The following is a 26,530-nucleotide window of genomic DNA, read 5'->3' on the forward strand; positions in this document are numbered from 1 at the left end:
TTCAACTCTCTTATATGAACACTTGTACTAAGCTTACTGGAAACTCTTCTTAGCATCCACAGTGATACAGTGCTGTTTTTCACCTCTTTAGTGTTGTATAAGAGAACATAGAACATGGTGCCTAGCATTTTGTAACCAAACACACATGTAATGTACAGACCAGATATGCAGTTCAGTAGGCATTCTTAAGTAAATCTGGAATAATAAACCCCTTTTCCTTTTGGGAAATGTGTGAAAAACATTCTTTCTCTGAATTTTAATAACATGATATGCATGTACATAAACTGAAGTGTAAATAGTCTAGTGTGTTGTTTATAGTGGAGCTCATACACAGTCTGAGATCTGAGTCTCCGTGCACATTAACCTGAGATACCCGTGATGCCAGATTTCAAAGTGCAATGCAATAGTTCTGTCAGAAAGATGTTTAAGCTGTGAAAGATGTCAGAAAGCCCTTACCTGCGGCCCATTTGTCCCACAAACGTGTTACAGTTTTCAAGTGTCCTATTTCCACTACACTGTCCCTTTGACATTTCTGTGCCTGTCTGTTACTATAGATAGATAACACTATGCAGTTGCTATATGCACTATAGCCTTGCACCTATAATGTTTTTAGAATGGCCCTCTAAAATTCCTGTTCATCTCTGCCTTGCCCTGAAGGTATGTATGCTATATGATGGGAATGGTGTCACCTGTCACCATCACATCTGCCTTTAAGTACAGAGGGGACAGAAGCACACACCTGCGATTCTGAAGTAATGCTGCTCAAGTTGCATCTCTGTCCCTCAGGTCTAAGAGCTTTTGTTCTGTTTTATTGGAAAAACTGCCCAGGAAACGAAGACTATCACTGCATCAATTGCAAGGTGACTGAGTGTCGATGGCAAAATCCAGAAGAGCGAAGCTATCCGGAGCTGCAGAACCAGGCTCCTTTCTCATCCGGAAATTGTGACTATTGTCATTGTTTCACGAACAACATGTATCTCCAAAAAACAGCAGCTTTTCAGGAGCAAAATCGTGACAGAATTTAGACGGATTTCAGCTTTGACATAAAAGTTATCTTTATAAGGTCATTGATATACATGGTTTATACACAGCAAGTATGGACAGGCATAATTTGGAAAAATCCCTTTTAGCTTCACATGTTTCTATTTATATCCATAAGATACAGTACAACCAGCATGTGTAATACATTTGCTGTATCTTATTCTTATATTCAAAATTTTTTTACTATTAAAAAAAAGTTCAAACCAACTGTTAATATAATGAGAATTTAGGAAATACTAATAATAGATAGGAAATAATAATCGATGGAAGAACGTGCTTAATTGCTTTACAAATGGGCAAGACAGTAATGAACAATGAAGGACAATGAGATATGGGAGTTGGACATAATGGTGATCGGTGATTGGTTGTTGGGAATAGTGGTGGCAAATGATTGGTTGTTGGGGACAATGGTGGTCAATTGTTTTTACCAAAATTATATATAGTAAAATGGTAAAAGGTTAATTATTGACCAGGGATAATTTTCTCGTTTCACTTTACTGTATTTACCTCTCCTCAGGCTCGGACTAAATGAAATGACACATTGCCCTTCTCTTTGATTCTGTAAACTAGGGAGTAATAGACATACCTTCAGCACCAGTCCCTCTCTGTATTATCCGGCTTTGTCTCATGAATGTGATGGGTTACTTATGACGGCTGGGGAATGAATCCCCTGATAGAAATCGATATGTGGAACAAGAGGTGAATCAGCCTGTTAGATTTTGAGCACTGTTCAAGGTCAAGTGAGAAACACAAGTCTCATAAAAACTCTGCCATTACATCGGAAACAAGACTCTGCACCATACCCCTAGCTTCCTGCATCCATCTGAGCATGAAAGAGGAACGGAGAGATGGGAAGAGGGAAGAGGATTGATCCGGAACACATCTTAATAGCAACACAATTAAATATCATTAAAAATATAGATTTATTATATTATAATATAGATCTGTTAAATAACCATTTTAAAACTGTACTGCATGTAATGATGAGAGGCATGAGCTCAGGTATTAGTAAACATATGTTTGTTGAACCTCATGGTTTCTTGGTAAAAATCTGGGGGATATATATATATATTACTTTCTTTTTAGAAAATAGTTTTCTTCATTAAGAAATCATACATGGCAGGACGTTAGCAGACAAAATGACCAGACCAACTAAAAGAATGATTTGCCATGAAGTAGGCTACATCAGGTTTTTTTTTTTTTTTTTTTAAATTGCGCATCCAATCCAAAAGTATTGGAATGACGGTGGAAATTCATTCATTTTTGCTGTACACTAAAGACTCTTAATGAATAAGAGAGCAGATCCTTTATTTCTTGACACTTTTTCATCACATACGTAAAGAAGTTTTGTGGCTCAACTCTGTATTCCTTTGCAATCTGGTCTTCTTACTGCAGTTGATTGATTTGCATTTGTGTGGCCTCTGTATTTCTGTTCTCTATGTCTTCTTTAAAACAGTGGATTGTGAAATCTTCACCCCTGCCCTGTGGTTAATGACATCAGTTTGGGGCTTTTCTTCACACTGTTTCTGTCATCAGCTGCTGTTTTCCTTGGCTGACTCTGTTGACATCTGGTTGTTATCACACATATATACGTTTCATACTATTTCAGAACATTCCAGCTTATTGTATTGGCTATGTATTTTATATGTTGTTGTTCTTTTGGTCGCTCTCTGTTCAGGGTCATCCGGTCTGCTTATTTGATTTGGCACAGGTTTTATGCCAATGAAACGCTGTCGTCACAGGGGGAAAAAAACTAAGATGTCAAAAAAGCAAAATCAAACAACAGATCTCGATATCAAGAATTGAAACTAAAATTCTGATCTATCATTGAATATTCATCTTTTGAGGTCAAACCCAACTATCTTCAGAAGGAAAACAATAGCTTTGCAGGGTATATACAGGGGACAGTATATATATATGTTTCCTTGCTGCTTTTTCTTACATTTTTATTGTTTACAATTACATTAAGATCATCACATTGGAATAAGCATTTATACGATTGACTTTTAATAGGGGGTATCACCATCAAAGCAACATATTGGTGTGCAGGATGTTTTCTAGCAAGCCAGAAGGAGATGACATTAACCTGCTGTGACCGCACAACCGGATAGAGGCAAAGGAAGTGAACTTGTCCTCATGCATATGCAGAAGCACACAGGCCAAAGTGTCAGCTAAGCAATCAGGACAGCTCAGCACATCGATATCGACTAAATGAGTGTTTGAACCCCCTTGACAGCAGGTAATACAGTGCAGTGGAGAAAGGAGAAAAAAACATTACAAAGGGCTACCTACATGGTCAAACTGTAGAACATTGCTTCTTAGGTGCAATCAAACTTCTGTAGAGCTGCTTATTCAATCTGAACTGCCTTGGCACAAGTGGGCTGCTGTTATATAAAGTCAATGAAATGTCAGGGCTGGTTATAGTGCTGTGAGCATTTCACAACTGGGCCAATGGTATATTGTGCCACTGTAGAAATCAACTGTTTATCACCTTACTGTTCAGACTACAGACTCAGTGCAGAACAGTAGAATATTTTGTATAATGATTTGTACAGACATTGTTTCAATATATATACAGTATGTACTACAGCATACTTTAGCATCATACTTTATTTATAATCTGGTGAAAACGTATGCTATGTTTATGCTATGTATGTAGATGGACACAATGGACCCATGTGCCTTATAACTTGCCTTAAGACTTTAATTTATCATATATATTACAGCACAAAGCAGGACTTTGGAGGTTGGGGTCAGAGCACAGGTTCAGCCATTAGTCAAGTCAATTCAAGTCAAGTCAATAAGCTTTTATTGTCATTTCAGGTCTCAGGTACACAGTGAAATGACACAACTTCAGGACCATGGTGCTACATAGAACAAAGGCAGAGCTAAGGACTTAAGTAAGTTAGTCCTGGTCACATAAAGTGCAACTGTGCAACCAGACAAAAGACAAAACTATAGTGCAGGACAAAAGACAGTGCAAACAAACAAGATAATACACAAAAGCAGGGCCGACCAGTGTACAAACAGCACCCCTGGAGCGGGTCCAACAGTGACCTTAACCACTTGATCTACCACTGATTCTAACCACACAGTTGTTCTGTTTTAACTGTTGTAACATCATGTATTATGATGATTTATGTCCCTGATTTGGACATTACCCTAGCTTTAATACTTGTTTTGTGTTTACTAATAGACCACTTGAGTCACCATCATGTTGACAGCTGTGCTGAGGCACTGTGTTTGGTAAGACTGTTGCTTTAAGCCTGCTTAATCTGAGGTTTTTTTTTTCCAGAAATAAAAACACTCACTCTCACATGTTCAGCATCGTGTGGCACTTGGCTGGGACTGCGTGGCTCGCTGAAACATCCTGCTCTGCTTGCCTTAATCTCCCAGCCCACATATGGTTATCAATTCAGCCCTACAATCAGAAACACTGACGCACATAAATCGATTTAATGGTGATGGTGACACTTTCTCAGGCTAATTAGCAACAGTGACAAAGCTTTGCATAAAAATTAGAATGTGGCACTAACAAGACAGTGGCACAACAACATCCAGAGAGAAAAAACAAAACAGCTCATTAAAAAGTGCAAGCTATTAACCGGTGTACCATATCAAGTTTAGTGTATTTGAAAGTGATTTAGAACTTTAAGGTGGCAAACCGTAGTGAGCAACTTTCAGTTTTGAGCTTTTTTTATTACCTTATAAACTATATTTATCATTAAATAAGAACTTTTGTACTGCAGTACTTTCTGATGAATGTGTTAATTGTGGCATTATAATGTATTTTCTATATCTTAAACCTTCTCTATGATGTGACAACAGGTGTTTTTTGTGAGTAATGGGGAAGCACAAGCAGGGATTCAGTTTAACGTGCTTGTTGCTGAGTCACTTTTTTCTGAATCGTGAATCATCTCCATGTTCTTGACTAGATGACTCCACCTGTCAGAGAGTTGACTCAGAGAGTTGAACTGCTTCTCAAATCCATTGATTCCTTTTTAAATCAATTGCCTTGTATAGAAAGAATATTTTTTTAAAGATGCCCTGCCACACGTATTTCTGACGTTTATCATGGACTATGTAACATTTTTTTGTGGAAAAAATGCCTTGGTTACCTTGTTTCAAGCCATTCTAGTGTGGTATAGAAAGTCTGCAGGAAGACTCAGCTCGATTTGCACCAATTCTCATCAATATTCAATGAGCTATGCTGCTTGGCTCCGATTGGCTAACCTCTAGGATATGAGAGCATGACTATTCATTCACCCAATGCAATAAGTAGCCTAGGCTAGAGGAACTTTGTGTACAATCACCTGGAATTGCGACACAATGGTTTCTTCAGGTGTATTGACGTTCAGCCATCCTTGCTGTATAGGAAACTCACTGAGCTACACGAATTCTGTGGGCGCGGTCTCAAGTGGGAGAGCTCATGAATAGTAATGAGCTCGATCATTTCTACATCACTCTGAGCAGCTTTTTTAATTGACCTGATTTCTCCGCTTATTTCTTTTCAGTGGCTAGAGCTGACAGGGGAGATAGCTGTTCATTTTCTCATTCCCGACACAACACAAACACATACGGACCTAACACATATCAAAAAATACAAGTAAAAACGCTTTTGTGTGGAAGGGCACCTTTAAAAAATAGACTATTTTATTGAACCTATAGTGAAGATAACGTCCCGTAGGTTGTGTTAAGAAAATACATTGATTGGTTTGTGATGTTTCTTTCTGTACAGTCTACTGTTGTGGGAGGTAGCGAGTACAGGCAATGAAACGATTCCTCTTGCAGGGTTCTCTTCCAGAAGCTTTTAAATTTTGAAGAGCCTTGATTGACGTTCTTGAGGTGATTTTTGAACCTTGTAAAGCACATTTCCAAGAGCTGTGTCAAGCATATCAAGTACATCCCACTGGACGTAGACATATCGAGTACATCCCACTGGATGTTGACATATCGAGTACATCCCACTGGACGTAGAGATATCAAGTACATCCCACTGGACGTAGACATATCAAGTACATCCCACTGGACGTAGACTTTGCCACTGACCCACGACCTGCTGGAAAGATCACGTCTCACAGTTGGCTTAGGAATATCTGTGCACTCTCTAACAGGAACTAGGATCCGTTGTGAGGGATAAAGAAGTCTGGAACAACCTTATTAGTATGTTTTTACTATAAACAAATGAATCGTATGTACTGTATCTGCAGCAAAACAGCCAAACCTGCATTTTTAGCTATAACCCCAAGGTGTTCGGACTGATTTTGGAGACAAAAAAACAAAAAAACAAAAAACAAAACGAACACATGAACACACATTCAATCCAGATTGTCCTTAGAATCACCTGATGTATCACCCAGCAAAAAATGTGTTGTAGAAATGTATGCAAACAGCTAGATAGTGGAGATTCACTGCACTTATTTGAACAGATTGCCAGCAAGACTGTTGGTCCCTGTTCGTTGATGCCTAGCTTTTATTACAGTATATTAAATAATGCTAGTCTTTTGGCTTGTGCTGGACTGCAACATTTGGTAAATTTGATCAAGTTGCTTATTGGAAAAAAAAAAAGAAAAACATAACCTAAGGCTTTGGTACTAGTGTATTTTGAAGCACTGTGTGTCTGCCATGTAACTTAGTTTACAAAACCATAAGTTCCTTCTCACTTTTGAAGAACATTGAATCGAGGCTTTTGTAGAAAAAGGGCAGGGGTATGAGATATTTAAGCCAGCATCCAGAACTCAGCACCCAAGATTTGAATTTTTTCCTCGTTTTTCTTTAATCAGTTATTCATTTATATCCCCGATCATACCGTAGACACAAGGCCCTGCTGCTCTTTCAGTCTCACTCATTTGAGTTTGAGTCACATCACTACAAGTTTGACCTGTCATCTACTATGCATTCCAGAGCACTGGCAGTGAATGACAATTGAATGTGGCCTTTCAAAGCATCAATCTTTCATACTACGACAGTTCAAACACATTTAAAAGGTTACGTTTGAACAAGAAAATGTATTGATTTAGCCTACGAAACATGGTCTCATTTCCTATCCTTGCCAGAGTAATGAATATCACATAAACTACAAATGAGAGGACTGTGTAAAGAGTGGGAAAGCGTTATTGATGATATTCTGTCAGTGGACTTCTGCTGGCCTCCGTGCTCAATTTGCTGCTTTGCCAAGTAAAGTGTCCGTGCCAGGTGTCTTCAGGTCATGGAGTGTGTTATTGCTTCTGAAGCAGAACTTTATGAAACCATGGCTCTCCGTGGCAGACTGTATCGCCCAGCAGCACCCACTTCTGCTAATGTGTAGACCGATTATGTCAAGCTGGTGGCAGATTGCCTCGTTTAGAACATCTCTGCTTCATTATTCAGTGGGGTTGAAGTTGCTCTCAGGTGCTCAGCAGGCATGCAGTATTTGCCCAAATAGGACATGAAGGGTCAGGTTCCTATGGGTTAGCTCTAAAAGCCATTAGGCTTCATACTTGGAATGGCGTGGGTATGTATTTAATTCGGCCACAATGATGAATGAATTTACTAACAGAGAGCATGGTGTAATGCTTCTGTTCCTGTAACTTGCAGCAATTGGGCCTTTGGGTATAAATTTCCCAGCTGCAGAACTGGCTGTTCAGTATGTGCAGATCGCCTTAATAACCTTCACTGTCATTTTTGGAACATTTGGCTCTAACTGAAGAAAAAGGTTTGCTGAGAGATATCAGCACATCATGATAGGTTTGAGCTTTTTTTCATTTGCTTCTCAAGTGCAAGGTGCTGTGCTTGAGAATATCACAGTAATAGCAGAATACAGATGAGTGACAATTTAAAGGAAAAAATAACAACGTGCCTTAGAGTGTTGAACGAAAGATTACCTCAGTATTGATGATGGAGGTGGAGAGCGCTGTCTAACTCGAGCCAGAATCTCACCTCATCGCGTTGAAGCGGACTGATGTCTGGTAACTCTGGAAGCCAGGGCATATGATTTCCTTCATTTTCATACATGCTAGAGATAAGACGCATCAGGATAGAAATGCTTCATCGTAGCATAAAAATGATCAGTGAGAAAATCTTTGTGTTGTGATAAAGTAACTCAAACCAATGCATGATCCAAAAAAATCCTGCCACAGCATAATATGGACAATCATTTTTACTTGAATTTCACACCTCTACATTCCATATAAAATGACATTAGCGTTAATTTTAAATGATACATTTTCATACAGAGTTCATCTTGAGGGCTTCTACTGTAACTACCCCTACTTACTGCCTAGATAGACTTCGGATGAGAATAGAATGTGAACTGAACTGAAGTTGTTTGTGGCCTTGTGTCTATACTCACAGGTTTGGCAGTGCATCAGATCATCACTATCACTGTTTCCCTCATCATGGTCGTCGCAGCCTTGATAACAACACTAGTCCTTAAAAACTGGTAGGAAAGATTCTTTTCTAGTATAACTGTAATTAATATCATCTCTGTGCTTTTTGTCTGTCTCTCCCGGTCCTTGTCTCTCTATTACATTCAAACCTTAGCTTGTATCAACCCAAAGGTTTTTTTTTGTGTCTGTTTCCCCTGTACATGTTAAGTGTAAAACAGACACAGGAGTTCAAGGTATGATTTTATGTTGGCTTTGTGAATTTGGTGCGTGTTTTTGTAGCTGTGCACAGTCGGGAAATGGCCGCCACACTAGCCACCAGAGGAAGATCAACCAGCAGGAAGAGAGCTGCCAGAACCTGACTGACTTCACGCCGGCACGCGTGCCCAGCAAGGTGGACATCTTCACCGCCTACAACGACAGTTTACAGTGCTCCCACGAGTGTGTGCGCACCGCTGTGCCCGTCTACACAGACGAGATGATCCAACACACACCGATTTACAAGACCACCTATAACGGGAGCAGGTGAGAGACACATCCTGTGCAGGGCACCGAAACATATTTAACAGTGCTTGAAAATCTCTTGACACATCTACACATTCTCACACACACACAAACAGAAAGCAAAATAAATGGCACTTTTTCGTTTGTAAATCGCTTATGTTTCTGAGGATTAAATACAGTATATTTACATACAGCAAGCGATCTGCTTTACCACAACTTCTGTACTTGGTGGCTGAATGCCAAGCTGTCTGATTCGACTTTTTGTATTGACACATTATATTTTTGGGCTTTTATACTATTTCAGAAAAGAATATAATAGATATAAATTTGTTATAGGGTCAATCAACTACGTCAGGGGTGTCAAACTCAAATTCACAGTGGGCCAAAATATAAAACTGAGATAAAGTCACAAAAACTAACTGCGACTTCTGTCAGGACCACTTTGTCACAAGGGAATTAGATGATATGCATACAGTTAGTGTTGGCGGTATGGTTCTGTTCTGGGCAAGAATCCAAGTGCCCGTCCAAGCGCATGCATGGACAGAGCGGGGAGAGCAGCGACTAGAAAATAGAATAGACCCCCCCCTAACAGAACCACTAGCATGCATAGTATTGATAAGCTCACTTACACGTTTTTGGAAAGTAATAAATGAATGGATAGATAGATAGATTATCAAATAATTAGAGAAAGAGAGAGAGAGAGAGAGAGAGAGAGAGAGAGAGAGAGAGAGAGAGAGAGAGAGAGAAAAAACTATGTTTAAGACAACTGGTACAGCGAACACGGGTTCCGGCGTGGTGGAGTCGGGGTTGCGAAGCGCTGAACGGCTCTATGAATGGGAATTTAAATGGTCGGGTAATGCGGATGTCGTAACCGGATTGGTGGACAGCTGATTAACAGCTGATGCACGCTTGACGACGTGGCCTGCCAGAACTAACGCGATGCTTGATTGATATGAAATGTTCAACCTTTTTCGTATGGAAACAAACTTTAGTTTTGCTTAAACACAGGATTTGGAACAACCAGAGCTTGATATTACAAACACATAAGAAATTAAATTTTAAATAAAAGACACATCAGTGGTGTTCGTTTCGCAAACTTTGACCATACACTTTTTGGCAAACTCTCCCTCATTAAAGGGCCGGGTAGATGTTGCCATCTCTGCCGCCACAATAAAGCTTTACAGCCTTTACAGCAGCTTCACTTTTTGATTTTGCTTTCATGAACATAGTCTGCCGGGAGACCAGACTTTTTTTCATCTCCTCCGCCTTCTGGAGCTTCCGCTTTACGTCCAGGTCCTTATACTACTCATAATGTTTCGTTTCATAGTGTCTTCTTATGTTATATCCTTTCGATACAGACACGTTAGCTCCGTTAGCACACAAGACAAACAGGTCTGTCCTTTATATTCATGAACAGATAATCTGCCTCCCTCCTGTCTTGAAAGCTCGTATTGTCCATCTTTTGTTTTGCCATTTTTGTGGAGGGTGGAATTAACTTGCCCGATGTGACTGTAACATGGTTGTTAACGACTGTCAACGGAGAATTAGGGGCGCTTGCTGTTCATGACTACGCGTCAATACAGTGGCAAGGCATTCTGGGATTTGTAGTATTAGCGGAGCATGCGGCTAGCCAGCTGTAATGCACATCTGATATGATCTCGCGGGCCAAATATAATTACACCGCCAGAGTTTGACACATCACATACTTTCTTTATTATTATTTTATTTTGCTCACAAAAAGTAAACTTTACCTTTAATTCATTAAATCACAGAGTGAATTAAGAGTAAAGATCATAGGCTGGGAGGTTTTATTCCCTACTTCTACAGAACATTTATTAATGCCTCAAATATTATGATTTTTTCCCCCGTGATTGAAAAAGTGCTTGACTGAGACCAGCTGACTTTCCTTTGCCCTTTTCTCTCCAGTGTAGATTTATGTCATATTTATGTGTGCTGGTTTTGTAGAGCTTAGCTAGCTTTAACACTTCAATTTGTTGAACAGCCTTAGACACAAACATGTATGAAAGAATATTATCTTAGACTAAGCAGTCAGTCTAAAGGCAAGTTAAGATGTGACATTTTGAACAATGAGCAAACATTCCAGTGGGTTTGACAGTACTATATTACATCAAGGACTTTGGACCTGTCAAATCCACTCAAGGCAGGGTGGGTAAAAGTGTCATACACTGCATTGTAGGGAAAAGAAAAAGGAAAAAAAAAAACAGTGGGTGAAAGGTATGAAGAATTCTTGCTTCACATAATGAAACAGAACTCATTTCAGAGCCTTCTTTCCTTCACTCACTGCTCCATTCTCAGCATTTTGCCCTCGTCTGACCCGGATGGCCCATTCAGAGGGTCGTTTCATTTTATTTTGTGGTGAATTGAGCAGCCAGTGTGAAACACAGTATTGGGTTTCATGCTCAACAATGCAGTCTATATTTTAGATGCACGCCTACTACCCCAAGTCCTATAAATCTGTGCAAACATTTACAAATGTAATGTTGTCAGTTCCCCGCCTCTGCCAGACTGTCCTTTCTGAATGAATGTTCTTTCCCTGCCTCACATTACATTTTCTACACAGCTGGCTGTATGGTGAGAAAACTAATCTCATACTACAGCAACTATAAAGCGATTGTATCGATTGCATAAACAGATAAGATTTAAATACTTAAATTTAACGGCTTAAACGATATCAAAAACATCACATACAAAAAAAAAGTCGTTTCGTTCATCATTTCTGTTAGTTACTGTATTGACTAATGCATGGATAATGCAAACAGATGTTTTTTTTCTTGCTTCTACAAACAACCTAGAAAGAATGTAGAACATTAAACAATAAACCAAAAGAAAATGTTCTTGTAAGACCGTAGCTTTAATATATAAATGTTGTATTTAAATGCCAGCGAGTGCAACAAGGGTAGGTATTAAAGCATATGTTTTTAAAGCAATCTTTTGAGATGTTTACTTAGAGATCACTGTGTTTATTCCAGACCATCGCCAACTGAAAGGCAGCTAATCCCTGTGGCCTTTGTGTCGGAGAAATGGTTCGAGATCTCCTGCTGAGGGCCTTTTGCTACCCGTGGTAGTAACTGCAGCTTCCTCAATTTTGGACCCTGGTATGTTCTAGGGTTTTTCAGTTGTTTTAAAATTGTAGCCAGATAAACATGTGGCTCACCACTGAGTCTTGATGCTCTAAAACAGGGGATGTTTCTCTTCTGTATAACACCATGCACATTTTTTTGTGAGAGAACTACTAGCTATGGCATACACTCTTTCACTTAAACTGTAATTATGAAGACAAGACAAATAGACGATATTCAGTGATTGCTTGCTTTAGAAGTAGGGTTTTTACGATAGGAAAACATCCCGTAATTACCCGCTATTTGTGGAACATTTCGGTTTGCGGTAATTAGTAGCTGTAATAGAATTTAATGAAACAATAGCTGTGCTGCAAAGTCCTTGTAATGTTATGTGCTAATTGTAACTTTTTCCCAATTTCCCAAATTACAGAGTCCCATTGGAACACCTTGAATTCCCAAATAAAGAAAATTTAACAAACGCCCATGCATTGCAGAAAGAAGAATTAGAACGTAGACGACATTTTTGGGGATTTCCTGGACATGGAGCGAAGATGTTTATTTTTCTAAACTGATCACAGATGAGATTTGTTCTATGGTTCCCACTTCAAATTATTTTCCATATAGACTTCTGGTCATTTAGAAACGATAAAATAGACTTAAAGTTAATATATTATATACATAAATTACTGTATGTGTAGAAGTAATGGAGGAAGATCACCGCCATAGACGTTGGAATGCTATTTCCTGATGGGCTGCTTTCTGTGAAAAGAGCGAACAGACTTTTCAGAACTACGTGCCAATAACGCCAATATGTGCCATATGTACAGATGGGACGCGTCTGGGAGTTTATCGAAAAACTACAGATACAACGACGAGTCATTTCTGTGACAGTTATTCTATATCAACCATCCTTTTTTGTATAGAAAGTATAAATATGTATTTGAACTGTTTTGAATAGTTGAACAAAATGTGTTGCAGACGTCCAAAAATATTTATAAGGAGCACTATTTGATTTTGACTAGGTAAAAGAAACGAAATGACGAGAACCTTGGCCGACTTTTGAGTTTGAGTTTAACGTATTGTTATTAGGCCCTGTTTTAAATAGAATAGTCTTCTCTATTTTTGTATACACACACACACACACACACACACACACACACACACACACACACACACACACACACACACACATACACACACACACATTACTCAGTTGTGGTGCGTCAACTCTTGGAACTGTTAATACGATATTCAGTCAAGGGTAGGAGACATTTTTAAGACCCCCATCGTTATTATTATTGATGATTCAGTAATCACTGTTGCTGATGCTTGTTCATCTACAGAAGCCATTTTATTTGCTATGGGGTGCCATTACTTATATATGACATGTTGATATGTTGGGTGGCTATGGTCACAGTTTGTGCATTATAGCTGTACTGTCAAAAAGCCTTAGTCATGGGTTGGTCTGATTTTTCCACAATGGTTACACAATACATTTTCAAAGTTTGTTCAAACTTTCTTTTTTCTTTTCTTTCTCTCTCTCTCTTTTTTTAAACAGTGTACAGTTCTTAGTATTCTAGGGCTTAATATCAAACGCGTCCCATGCTTTGTTTTTGTGCCAAGTCATTTAGACTGCCAAGTCAAGACGTTCGATCTATTTGAACAACACATTCATAACATTTATATTAATTTTTAGTGAGCTTCCAAAAGGAATGTGTATGTACCAAATGCAGAAATGGCACCTGGAGTGATACTTAAATGGTGTTTTATTTTAAACTGTACGGATCATCTGTACAGAGGGCTTGTTCAATTTTTTTGTGCTTCTTCTCAAACCTTCTTTTGGTTAAGAAACGGTAAATAAAAATGAATTTACTATCCATTCAGTGGTAAGGATAGAAATGACCCATGATTACACTTTGAAATGTAAAGGAATCTGTGTGTGTGTGTGTGTGTGTGTGTGTGTGTGTGTGTGTGTGTGTGTGTGTGTGTGTGTGTGTGTGTGTGTGTGTGTCTGCTTCAGTGTATGTGTGTTGTTCATTTCACAAATCACTGCAAAAGAATATAAGGCCAAAGAAATATAAATGATGGAAATTATTTATTTAGGTAATTTTGCCTAAAAACAAAGAAACAAAAAAATTAGAAAACAAATCCTACCTAGAAATCATTATTTGACTGGACAAAAGATCAACACAGGATATACTGTAGTTCATAACCGATATAATCGAACAAAATGAAATTACGATATTATATACGATACTTTATAGAACACCACGTGGAAACAAACGCATGTAGTTAAATAAATTCATCACACTGGAAAACTTCCCATATAACATATCCCACATATCTACCTCAACATATGTGGGTATTGATATTCAAAGGAATTTGACTCTATTATTCATGTCAATCCCTTGTGGGTCTCATCAAATATTCAGATTGTATATGATGTATTTCCGTAGTTGCATAGTAAACAAGTCAATTCAACAACAAGAGAACCTAAACGTTTTACTTATCGAGACTACGGCCCCCGAGCTATTTACTCATTTGCAATTCGTATATTAATTTATTTAGCTTTTGTGTTAATGCACACTTAGCTAGCAATCGGTTATCGGTGAAGTAGCTAACTAGCCGGCCATTACGTTGCATTAAGTACCATATTTAGGATACTCTGGAGTTTTTTTCAGTAAGGTACTTGAGAACATTCTGGAGTTTTTAGCACCCATAAACTCACCAACCCCTTTATTAGAAACACCGGTCATTCATCCAAGCTTCTCGAAGCAGCACAATGCATACAGTTATGCAAATACAGGTCAAGAGTATATGTAAGACAATATAAGTAAGTTTGACTGTAGCATGTTCTTGGAGTCAGATGGACTAAAGATGTTCTCGGGGTCAGATGGATTAAATATTTCAGAAAAGATATTCACATACGACTGTCTCTAAAGTTTAAAAGTAATGGTGCAAAAAAAATATCCTCAGTGCCATAGCTCTGCGAGTGGAAATGCCCTTTTGGTAGGATTGTTTAGAGGATAATGGACAACCATGAGATGGATGGGCTACATCAGAGGAAGATCACATTGGGTTCCAATCCTCTATCTGTGGCAACAGTGGGCACAAACTCCCCCACCCAACCAAACTGTTGAAGATTAGAAAAAAAAGCAATGCCTGGAATTTTTCCAGGCTTTAACACAGTTTTAGTGTGTCTCTGCCTCAGATTCTGCTGTTGTAGAACATTCTGCTGTTGTAGAACATTCTTCTCAAGGTTTATCAAGCTTTTCTGTCAATGCTAAAGAATGAGTATTTGTGTTACCCTAATTTTCCAGTCGACTCTGACTGTATTCTGACCTCGCTCATTAACAAGGCATTTCCACTCATTGGTTGTTTTTTTCTCCATGGGATCAACAGTTGCATTGGGATGTGGGATGTGGTAGCTTATTGGTTAAGGTGTTGGGCTACCAATCGGAAGGTTGTGAGTTCAATTCCTACATCCACCAAGCTGCCACTGCTGCCCGTAACCCTCAATTGCTCAAAAGTATAAAAATAAGATAAAATGTGTCGCTCTGGATAAGTGCGCCTGCTAAATGCTGTAAATGTACAAATGTAGTTATAGAAATAGTCAAACCAGCCCATCTGCAATCAATATGTATTTGCATCACTACTTTATGCATTTCACTGCTGCTATATGATGGCTGATTGAATAAGTACACGGATGTTCATAATAAAGAGGTTTGTAATTGTATACAGTGTTGAGTTTAATGTAGATACTAATGCTTCAGACAGACACAAAGCAATAATGCGTAGTTGCAGGTGATGATGGTTTAGATATTTGATGAGTTCCCTGTCGTATTAGGAAATAAAACAAAACCTTTTTCCCCTCTACTTTTTATCCAGGCTTGAATCTGTACAGCTCTGAGATCACTGAGATTGATAATCAGTGCTGAGCTAAGGGTTAGTGTTTATCCAGGCTTTTGCACTTTATAGCATCAACAGAGTTCAGTATTTCTTCTTTGCAAAAGCATACAACATAATAAACAATAAAATCCTCACTGGTTTATTAAAATCTAGGTATTTATATAGGTACATCTGGCACAAAGGAAGGCTCATATTCTGGTGTGGTATGAGAAGCATAATGCCTGCCTGATTTTGTGTTTTTAACACTGATTGCATCTCATGAAACAAACTGCTCAGTTATGAATAATTTATTCTATTAAAATGTCACAGCCCGTAATTTTCATTGACCTTTTCTACAGCAGGTTCCATGTGAATATGTCACTGTAGTATAGAAAAACAAGCATGCATATATTTACGTACTGACATGCTTTTTTTTAAGTCATGCCTTTATTTATTTATTTATTTATTTATTTATTTATTTATTTATTTATTTATTTATTTATTTATGTTTCTGTATATATTATTTTCTACCCATGTCAAGAAAATCCTGTTGCAATTTCCGTTTATTTGATTTTTACGATCTTATTGGACTTGATTTTTTTTTAATGTCATTTTAGTTTGTCCCATACAGTCTTATTTGATTTTTATAATCTTATTGGAACTCTACTGCATTTTATTGGAAATAATGTATTGTTATTGGAAAGAAATTACAAATGATGCTTTCGGGGGTAAAATCCAAAAAAAAAATGTCTTTAATATTAGAGTATTTTTTATTTTTATTTTATTTTTATTTTATTTTTTTATATATATATATAATAAAAGTGTACCTTATGACGTTACATTGAATTTACACATAGACCTGAACAGAAACCCCACATTTATCCCATTAAAAATTCAGGATTTTATGTCTTGTCCTATAAGATAATTCCTTTTGGAATCTTTAGGAATGGTTGCAAAATATGATCAAAATATGAATCATGCCTTATGATGTGGACAGCATGGGATTGTTAGGATTGATACTGTATTTTTTAGTGTTATCACCACAGAGTAAGATCAACTGGGACAGCTTTGACACTGCTTTGTAGTGGATACGTGTGTGTGTGTGTGTGTGTGTGTGTGTGTGTGTGTGTGTGTGTGTGTGTGTGTGTGTGTGTGTGTGTGTGTGTGTGTGTATTAGTGTATAAAACACACAAATATTTCATTTTGCAGTGCAATACCTAAACAGATGTCTGCTGAGACATCACTCTCTGGAAACTGTGTTCACTCACTAATTTGCAACGGCTGACAAAAAGTTTTAGGAAATATCACATTTACAGTAGCACAGTTGGGAATCAGAGCGGAATGGAGCACTAGCACACATCATCAGGGATGTACCGATCCTCAAACGCTGAACTGGTATCTGATTGGATTTTATGTACATTTCTGATTCGATCCTCTCATGCATTTAACATCTTGTTTTTGTTTACTTACACCACAGCGCTATTGAATTTGCAAATCTGACAGAGCAGAACATTTCGAGTAATTTTCTATAACAGCGGGTCTGCCAGTAGTGCTGGCTGTAATGCACAACACAAGCTATATATAAATTATTTTAATTGAAATATACATACAGTATATATATATATATATATATATATATATATATATATATATATATATATATATATATATATATATATATAGACTAATTCACAGAGGCTTGTATGGCAGACAATCTCAGCCTGATATTCATATTAAAGTAACATAAAAAAACCCCTGCTCCAAAGAATAACATCTTATTGTTGTTAAGACAAGTTTCTGTAAGGATGTGCATATTCATGAAAGATCTTCCTCCTTTCCCAGTAATATTACAATTTCAGAGATTATTTATTGTTTTTCTTTTTACCACAAGAGAAAGATAGAAAGAGAGGTTTGTGAGGAAATGACTGTTTACAGTCCCTATAATGGAACTTTGATCACTTCTCTCATAGACATTCCATCAAAACTAGAACAGTTTTTGCTAAATTTGTTGTCATCTAAGAGGAATAGACATTGGCGTATGCTGTTTTATGGAGATAATGAGCTTACACTTCATATCTGGCCTCACCACAGCACTCCATTGTTGATGATTTTTATATAACGTCATCTATCTTACATCAAGGCAGTGCTTGTTTTTAAGCCTAAGTCCGTCAGGTGTTTGATGGATTGCATACATGTGCAACGGAATCCATCAAAGTGTCACTTTATATCCATTATATGGTATTAGATTAGTATCGGGTATCATGTGATACTCTGAGCTCTGAAGTTGGATGTAGGAGAATAATAGACTTGCGCTTCACATCAGGCTGCAGCACACACTCCACTGTTGATGATTTTTTCTATGAAGGTTTTCCTGTCGAGGGTTTTATTTTTTACCGGACACACAAGTATCAGATGGTGTTATGAGTTCCGAAGTAGGATCGGTGCATCCTTACACTGTACATGATCCAGTTTGAGACCTTTTCATCGCTGTTTTTCAGCTCAACACTTAACATTTAAGGCAAAATTCCTATATGGTACAACAAAAATGGTCTAAATGGTCAATGCTGCCACCGTTTGCTAAATGAACGATTACACCGAGCTATAACAGGTTCGGACTCTTTATGGAATGTTCACACACTTTACATTACTCTAGCAAGAATGATTGGATTTTATTATTCAAGACAGCACCTAAGTGGATGAAAACACTGCCAAACACATCTACTTCCACGCAGTCAGTTTAATTTCCAGTCATGCCCTAACTGCTATTGGCTGACTGCCAATGCTGAGACTTCCCACTCTCTAGATGGCAGAACGGTTCATATTTGAGATGGATGTGAAGAAAATGTTCTGAATATCATCAATGTATTTCAGTGCTTCATCACCAAACCTATTCATTCAAGCAGTTATCGCAAAGGTGATTTTGCTATAGGTGTGTATTTTCATTCATAGTTTCAAAGTTTGTTTTTAGAGTATATTTGTATGCTGCTTTTTATCTGATGATGTACACACTGTCAATACACTGCGAGTTTAAAGTTATTGAACACTGATAATTTTGTGAGATTTGAAATACTCTAAAAGTTGAATAATAAATATATAAATAGGTATAAATAGATCAATAGATCAATAGATAAATATATAAATAGGTATAAATAGATCAACTGACTTTAATTTATTGGAAAATCTCGCTCTAATAAACGCCAGAATTGTTGCATATCACATAGTAATATTTTAAAGTTAATCCTTGGAGTGTTGATGAGTCTGTTCCTATTCGTTCATGAGGTTTATCCTCTGAGTGCACCTGCTTTTAATAAAACACTGTTATGCAGGCTCATTCGGATTCAGACAGGAACCGGTTAATAAATTCAACCACGGTTTCCTGATTTAATTGCTATGCTACATCATGTTGTTTGGTCTGAGGCAATAACAGCAATTCACAGTAATAAAGTAGAAGAATTTTTAGGTGTTCAAAAACTTTTCAATGGCAGTGTACACGTTCCCGGAAAAACAAATTCCATCACATGTTGTTGCGTATGAACAAGTTGTTTTAAAACTTCACAGTTGTCCTTACTGATTTGTTTATAAGACTGATCTTCCCTCAGAAAGCGTAGTCTCAAATACCTACATGTCCAGTACACGGTACACTGTGACGGAATCATCCCCAAAATCATAAGCGGTCACGGCTCCGTCTGAGCAAACGATCCTAAAGTAGTACTACTGTATACTTCTGAGGCTTGAGGAATGAAGTCTTTTTAGCTGTTTCTTCGGATTATTCTCATGACTGAATTTTTTATCATACTCTAACAGCACACAATCACACACACACACACACACACACACAAAACAGCCAGACCCAGTGTTCTCGCCATAAAACTGAAGGGAATTGTACTTTGTGCATCTTTTTTATATTTGTGTTTAATATATTGATGAGTACCTCTTTTTTTCTTTTGTACGTTCTATAAGTATAGCTCAGAAAAACACATGCACACACAGAAACTGTGTCAAAACTCAGTATAATGTACTTTTTTTTTTTACATTTTGGTCTCTCTCTCTCTCTCTTTCTTTCTCTCTTTCTGTCTCCCTCTCTTTTTTATAGGTATTGGTAAAGTTACATTTCCAGGTGACACTGGTTTTGATTCCTCTTGTTCTTAAGCTCTCTGTGTTTTGGCCACTGTAAATGCATCTCTCACCACAGAGACTCTGTACATTTAGTAGTCTCATGTTGCTATTAATAAAATGTTCAACATTATGGGCTGTCTTTCTAAAAAAAAAAAAAAAAAAAATTCAAATGTTTGTAAAATGATGATGGAGTGATACTGAAAATAAAAGTTATTTAAATCAGAAATGTTGCGTTTTTTTCCTTAGGTATATTGTAGCAGAGAATATTATAAAAATCAAAAATCAACATGAGGCATGAAAATATTTCCATTAAGGCACAAAGACAGGCTTTATGCATAAGCACAGGAATGCAGACTCCCCGAAGAATCGATCTCAGCAATGTAAAAAGACCGTTAAAAAAGATTTGACCCAAACAAGAACTCCTGCAGGCTTGGTTAGCCAATGAGGTAGTGTTATAAATTACTAAGTTGAAGGTAAAGGACACAGTTATAAACACAGTTAAGGTTAGCTTGAAGAGCAAGGCTAAAAATACTCTGTGTTAGAGTAAATGGTGTGGAATATGTTCAGATATGGTTTAGGATAAGCTTCTCTTAGAAAAATTCTGAATTGTCTTGTAATATTTGTTAAAATAGTTTTTAGACGGTGAGTTTGCCAAGTTCTCATTATGCCCATGTGGGTTTCCTCAAACTTCTCAGACTTATTGGTATTTCTACTTAGACACCTGGATTATGATCAGATGTTTTGTTAAATATGTACTTGGTCTTTCCTTAGAGTTAGAAATTTGAATGAAATTGTTTCTTTTCAAGCACAAAAGTTAGAAGTCGTTCTTTTTGTAGAAAACAGCTTGCACAAATGAAGCCAATGAGTTGGAATAACAGCTTGGCTTAAAAAAAAAAAAAAAGGAATCAGGGGTTTATCAGTCGTTACTCTATCTCACCTAGTCCTAGGATGCCATGTTACAGACCACAGCTGTTATTTCATGACCATTCTACTCTCGATAGGAGAATGTGCACAAGCACATTGTCAGAGCTTTGAGAGAGAGAGAGAGAGAGAGAGAGAGAGAGAGAGAGAGAGAGAGAGAGAGAGAGAGAGAGAGAGAGAGAGAGAATAAAAACTAGACTAGAAAACTAGACCCATAGCTGTCACTGTTCATTATTTCTCTGCACTCCTCCAAACCAGAGCAGGGACATGTTCTAACCCTCCAGAATAATCAGAGTGATGGAAAATTGTAGCAATGGTCAATTTAAAAGCATTAAAAGTATTTTCTTTTTTCTCTATTCTCTCTATTCCCTCCTCTGTCCCTATTGATCCTTAGAGTTTAGAAACCCTGGCACATGATACTGTATTAGTACAGACCCAGACAAATTACCCTAAATACTATCTCTCTCATCATTCCCTCGCACTAGCCCTATGCAGACACATTCCTTCCTTTCATCTTCTTGTCACTAGAGAAGTCGGTTCAAACATCTTTATTGAGCTTTTAGTCTATTAATCTTTTCACTCAAAAATATCTCACATCCACACTACATACATATTGCACCCTGCAAGTACATTACATTTGTTATAATAGCAGTTCAGCCACACACACACACACACACACACACACACACACACACACACACACACACACACACACACACACACACACACACACACACACACACACACACACACACCTCACCATTCCGTTAATCTATTAGCTGGCATCATGCAAGCCTGGGCTCAGGTCCTTATTTTTTTATTATTGAGGAAGGCAGCAGCTGCCAAGAGCAGGAAGCCTGGCACATTCAGCATGGTGAAATTAAGCACTGGGAGCTGCCCACGAGAGCTGTCTGCCACTCACCATCCTCTCTAATGGCTCACATGGCACACAGGCAGCTGGCAGCATCGTCTACAGCCTGTATTTCACCTGGCCTATGGAGCACTCTTGTCATCCATCAGTCCAGCAAGGATTCTGGCCTTCAACTTACATACAGACACATTCCCCTTTTCTCTTCACACTCACGTTACTGACTATAGAATGTGCTAAACTTTTACTCTAAACCTACAACACAAGGACAAGCTGGAAAAATATATCTTTAATCTAGAAATATTCCTATTCACACTCAAGTATCAATTAACATTTTAAAAATCTTTTTCACTAAAAACACCTGCATTGACCAAAACACGTGAATTTAGCAAAGAAACAAAAAATACATCATGTTCTTGTGACCAAGTGTAAATATTGGAAGTATCTTTAGTTCTCAATTATGTTAATTAAGATGTTCATGTTAGTCATCATGGATTTTTTGAAGTTTTTCCCATGGATAAGATAAACATTTGTTAATGCAGGCGGTGAACTGTTTGCTTGTTTGGTTTATTACCACAGAACATAAGTTAGATCAAATATTGGCTACGATTTAATCCCGAAAATGTAAGTAAGACTACAGAATTGTGGAATTGCTGAATATGATTTTTCAGTAGGTGCTGATTAATTCCCGAGAAAAGTACAGGACTGTGATGATGTTTTCTCTACGGTCAGAGACACTACAGTGGATCCTCCAGCATCATTGCCTTGTAACTGTCAGAGGTAAAGCTGTAACTTTACAGCAACGGGTAGGACTTCAGAAGCATCATGATGCAAAACCTTGAGGTGGAATACAAATGCAGGAGGGTTTAATAATGAAGGGAAAAAGTCACACATAGAAAACAAAAGGTAACGACAACCAACAATCCAATAAATAGGAATCCAAACAAGGAAAAAAACAAACCAAATGAATCAGAATACCAAATGTGATAAAATAACAGAAGAACGAGAATCAGTCCAAAAAGTAATCTTTATCGAGATCTAAACAGTCCAAGGCCAATCGGACAAAACTTAGGCAGGGCAGAAAAAAAACGCAACAACAAGCAAAGATTAAAGTTGGACCAAACCGAATGGAGCGTATAATTCATAAAGAACAAACAATAACACAGTGTATTTAAAGGGTGAGTGAGCACCAGAATAAATTGGAAACAGGTGTGTGTCATTAAAAGTCTGAAGATCATGTGTGTGTGTGTGTGTGTGTGTGTGTGTGTGTGTGTGTGTGTGTGTGTGTGTGTGTGTGTGTGTGTGTGTGTGTGTGTGTGTGTGTGTGTGTGTGTGTGTGGGTGGATGAGTGTTGGCGGCTGTCAGGAGTTTGAGTCCACAACGGCCATGTCTGGTAGCCGTAAGTTGGCAGAAGCTGTAGAGTTTTGCTCTATGACAAACAGAAATCTCTGGATCAAGATGGAAAAAGAGAGGCTAGTAAAGAAACGACTGTACAGTATATAACTGATACGGCATGTTATATTTATACAGATAAGGACTAATTCGTGGATGTACAGTATATGTGTATGGAGCTTACAAAACCAAATATTTCTTACTATTGGCTTTTTAATTCTAGGTATTCGCAAAAATGTATCATTTCTGTTGAGTCTCTTTAAGTAAATAAAAACAGAGGGAAAAATAAAAAAGCAAATACATGGTGTTTGATTGGATTTAGATTCGGTTTAGATTTATAGATTATAAACTATTTGAGCACTTGAATGGGTTATTTCAAACCAGAAAATGGTTAATTATCTAAAAGTGTTCAACTGAATACCATGAGAAGACTTGATTTGTTCGATTCTTCCTTTCGTGTACAATCATAACTAAGATTAGTGATTGCTGGATCTTAGTTATGAGGAAAAGTCATAACAGAAAAAGAAGAAAAAAAGACATAACAGTCATAACAGTATTGGAAGCAAATTATTTGCCTCAGGCACAGTTATAGACTACGTATACTTTGGATCAGCCCTATTTTTATGTATATAATACAGCCTGAAGATGTTATACCATACCTGATAAGCTTAGGCAAAGCTTACCTCACTATTTTCAGGTTAAATAAAGTTAAGTAGCTAATTTCAGATTCTAACTATATAATCAAGTGTATAATCAGTTTTAAATCATAGTTACTGATATTTTAATGTAGGATGATTTTGTATTTAAGATAAACGCTATAATTGTATTTATTTTTTGTTATAATTAATTATTGTTTAAGGTATGACAGCATCCAAATTTCAGCTTGTTTTTTCACATTAAATATGAACAACATAATGGACCCCAGATTTTATATCAAGTAAACTAGCACCATTTCTATAGAGCTGGAGTTTTGCTCTTTATTTTCTGGTCTTAAAACACTCTCTTGGGTTTGTATTCATTATAGTCTGATGAATCAGGAAAAGAATGAGCTTGTGGGTGCTGACTTACTTCTGACTTACTTCTATACATCACATGTGTTGACACCTGAGCAGTTTATACAATAAAAGGCAAATAAGAGGAACTCAGCGCTTAATAGCAATAAAATGTAGACCCTCTTTCGCATATATTTAATAAAAATACGTATCCATACAAATAAGTTTGATGTAAAGGCTTGGCAAGAAAGTGAAACAAAATGTTCTGGGCTGATGAGTTTCATCTGGAAGCTCCAAAAAGTTCTTTAATGCTTACATTGCTCTCTCTCTCTCTCTCTCTCTCTCTCTCTCTCTCTCTCTCTCTCTCTCTCTCTCTCTCTCTCTCTCTCTCTCTCTCTCTCTCTCTCTCTCTCTCTCTCTCTCTCTCTCTATCTGTCTGTCTGTTTCTTAGTGAAGTGTGAATGTTTTTCTCACAGCATGAGGTGCCGTGATATGTTCACACGCACTTCATTCTCCTGTAAGAAATGGGCCTATGGTGTCTCAATTTGTCTGTTAATTATGAGAGTAGCTGAATAACTGCCAGCCACAGCGAAAAAAAGCTGATCAGAAATTCAAAGTTAGAACAAGAAACTTTGAGACCTGGAGAAGATAGAATACTAACAAACAAAACCTTGTTAATGAGAATTATCAACCTGTTGTTTGCTGTCTGGAAGTCTATAGTAACCCCTTTAAACACTGTTTACAGCTGTGGTGAGCAGAAAAGCATCTCCAAAACGTACAAAGATACAGTATTAAACATTATGGTGGAATGACTACAATAGCAGAGGACTACATCGGGTTCCACTCCTGTCATTCAAGAACAGGAATGTGAGATGCAGACGCACCCAAACTGAACAGTTGACAAGGTTGATTATTATTTTTTCTTTCTAATCTTGTCCAGTTTGGGGGAGTTTGTGCCCATGATAGCTTAAGATTATGGTCAATAGGCACTTTTACTATTACTTGGTAGTTTCCGTGTTTAAAAAAATATCACTGATATTCTATTGAATGTCATCTAGTTAGTAAAGCATACAACTTTTTTTTTTGCACAAGAATTCTGGGCCTATTAAAGACTTTAGAGATCTTAAAGACAGAGATTTTTTATTTATTTAATGCATATGATGTTCTTACAAAAGCAAATGGTCATTTCTTTCTAAAAACTGGAAATGCTAGTGTTATGTTTCAAGTAAAGGAATGTTCAAAACTGATACTGCGTTATGTCAAATGAACATGCAGTACACTCTCTGACACTCACATTGCACAAACACTCAATAAATCAACCCTTGATTTACCTAAACACTTATACAGCCTTCCATCGGGTGGCTGTACGGATATAATAAGCTGAAAACTTCCATACATCAACCATAGCAACGTTGCATTATGAAGAGACAAAGAGGAGACAGATGGGCAAACATTAATCACAACATACACACACACAAACACACACACACACACACACACACACACACACACACACACACACACACACACACACACACACACACACACACACACACACACACACATTTTAACTTGTCCTTGTCAAAGTCTGCTTTTTCCCCCGTACTCTCAAAGCCTCTTTGTCTTTGTCTCTGGATGACTACTATTGGGTCAATAATAACGTCACTGCTATCTTTGGAAAATCAATGCTGGACTGACCTGAGCATTGAGGTGACTGAAGTGGCAGTTTACAAGGTTTATATCAGTTATGTTGGGTCACGTTTTGAAATCTTTTCAAATGAACTTCTAATACTTATTAGGGTACTAAAACTTATTATAGTGATAACAATAATAACAGCTTCTGGAACTAATCTCTTCAACATATAGTCAGTGAATTTCAAACTTATGTTCATTTAACATTTATGTACTTTTTATTTCATTTTGTTTTATTTTTTATTTAATAAGGGAAAACCTTATTTCACTTTTTTTATACCATGCACTAATGCACTAACCCCCCCCCCCAAAAAAAATAGCATAAATATATGTTGAGAGCTTTAATATATATATTTATATTTTATTTCAAGAACATGAATCATGATTGTGTTTTTATTTTCATCTAAATTTAAGAACCTAGAAAATCTCTTTTTTTTTTTTTTTTTTTTTTCAATCTCAGCTTTATTTTCTTAACCGGGGCTTTTTAAAAGCCATGTAGTGACTAAGATTTAAAGTAAATTGCGCAATCTTTTCACTACATTTCCCGTTACTTTGTAGCTAAAATTAGTAACACACTTTATTTTAGGTCCAAAATGATTCAAATCTCTTGTTTTCTTATACACTGACTGTCCATTTTAACAGGAACACTTATAAACATTTACGCATTTATCC

At 37.3% G+C, this 26,530-nt stretch overlaps 1 protein-coding gene across 2 annotated transcripts in view; it reads left to right on the plus strand.

Annotated features, from left to right (window-relative positions):
- The window catches only part of ajap1 (adherens junctions associated protein 1), a 52,913-nt gene extending 39,733 nt beyond the window's left edge, over nt 1–13,180 (plus strand). For both annotated transcript variants that reach the window (XM_027134001.2, XM_027134000.2), the window contains exons 3-6: nt 8,374–8,461; nt 8,688–8,930; nt 11,900–12,025; nt 12,420–13,180. In XM_027134001.2, coding sequence (XP_026989802.1) covers nt 8,374–8,461; nt 8,688–8,930; nt 11,900–11,972 — 404 coding nt within the window. In that variant the 3' untranslated portion in view covers nt 11,973–12,025; nt 12,420–13,180. The remainder of the gene's footprint in view (nt 1–8,373; nt 8,462–8,687; nt 8,931–11,899; nt 12,026–12,419) is intronic.
- The last annotated feature ends 13,350 nt before the right edge of the window (nt 13,181–26,530 follow it).

Source organism: Tachysurus fulvidraco, chromosome 14 (genome assembly GCF_022655615.1).
Source record: "Tachysurus fulvidraco isolate hzauxx_2018 chromosome 14, HZAU_PFXX_2.0, whole genome shotgun sequence".
Classification (NCBI taxonomy): domain Eukaryota; kingdom Metazoa; phylum Chordata; class Actinopteri; order Siluriformes; family Bagridae; genus Tachysurus; species Tachysurus fulvidraco.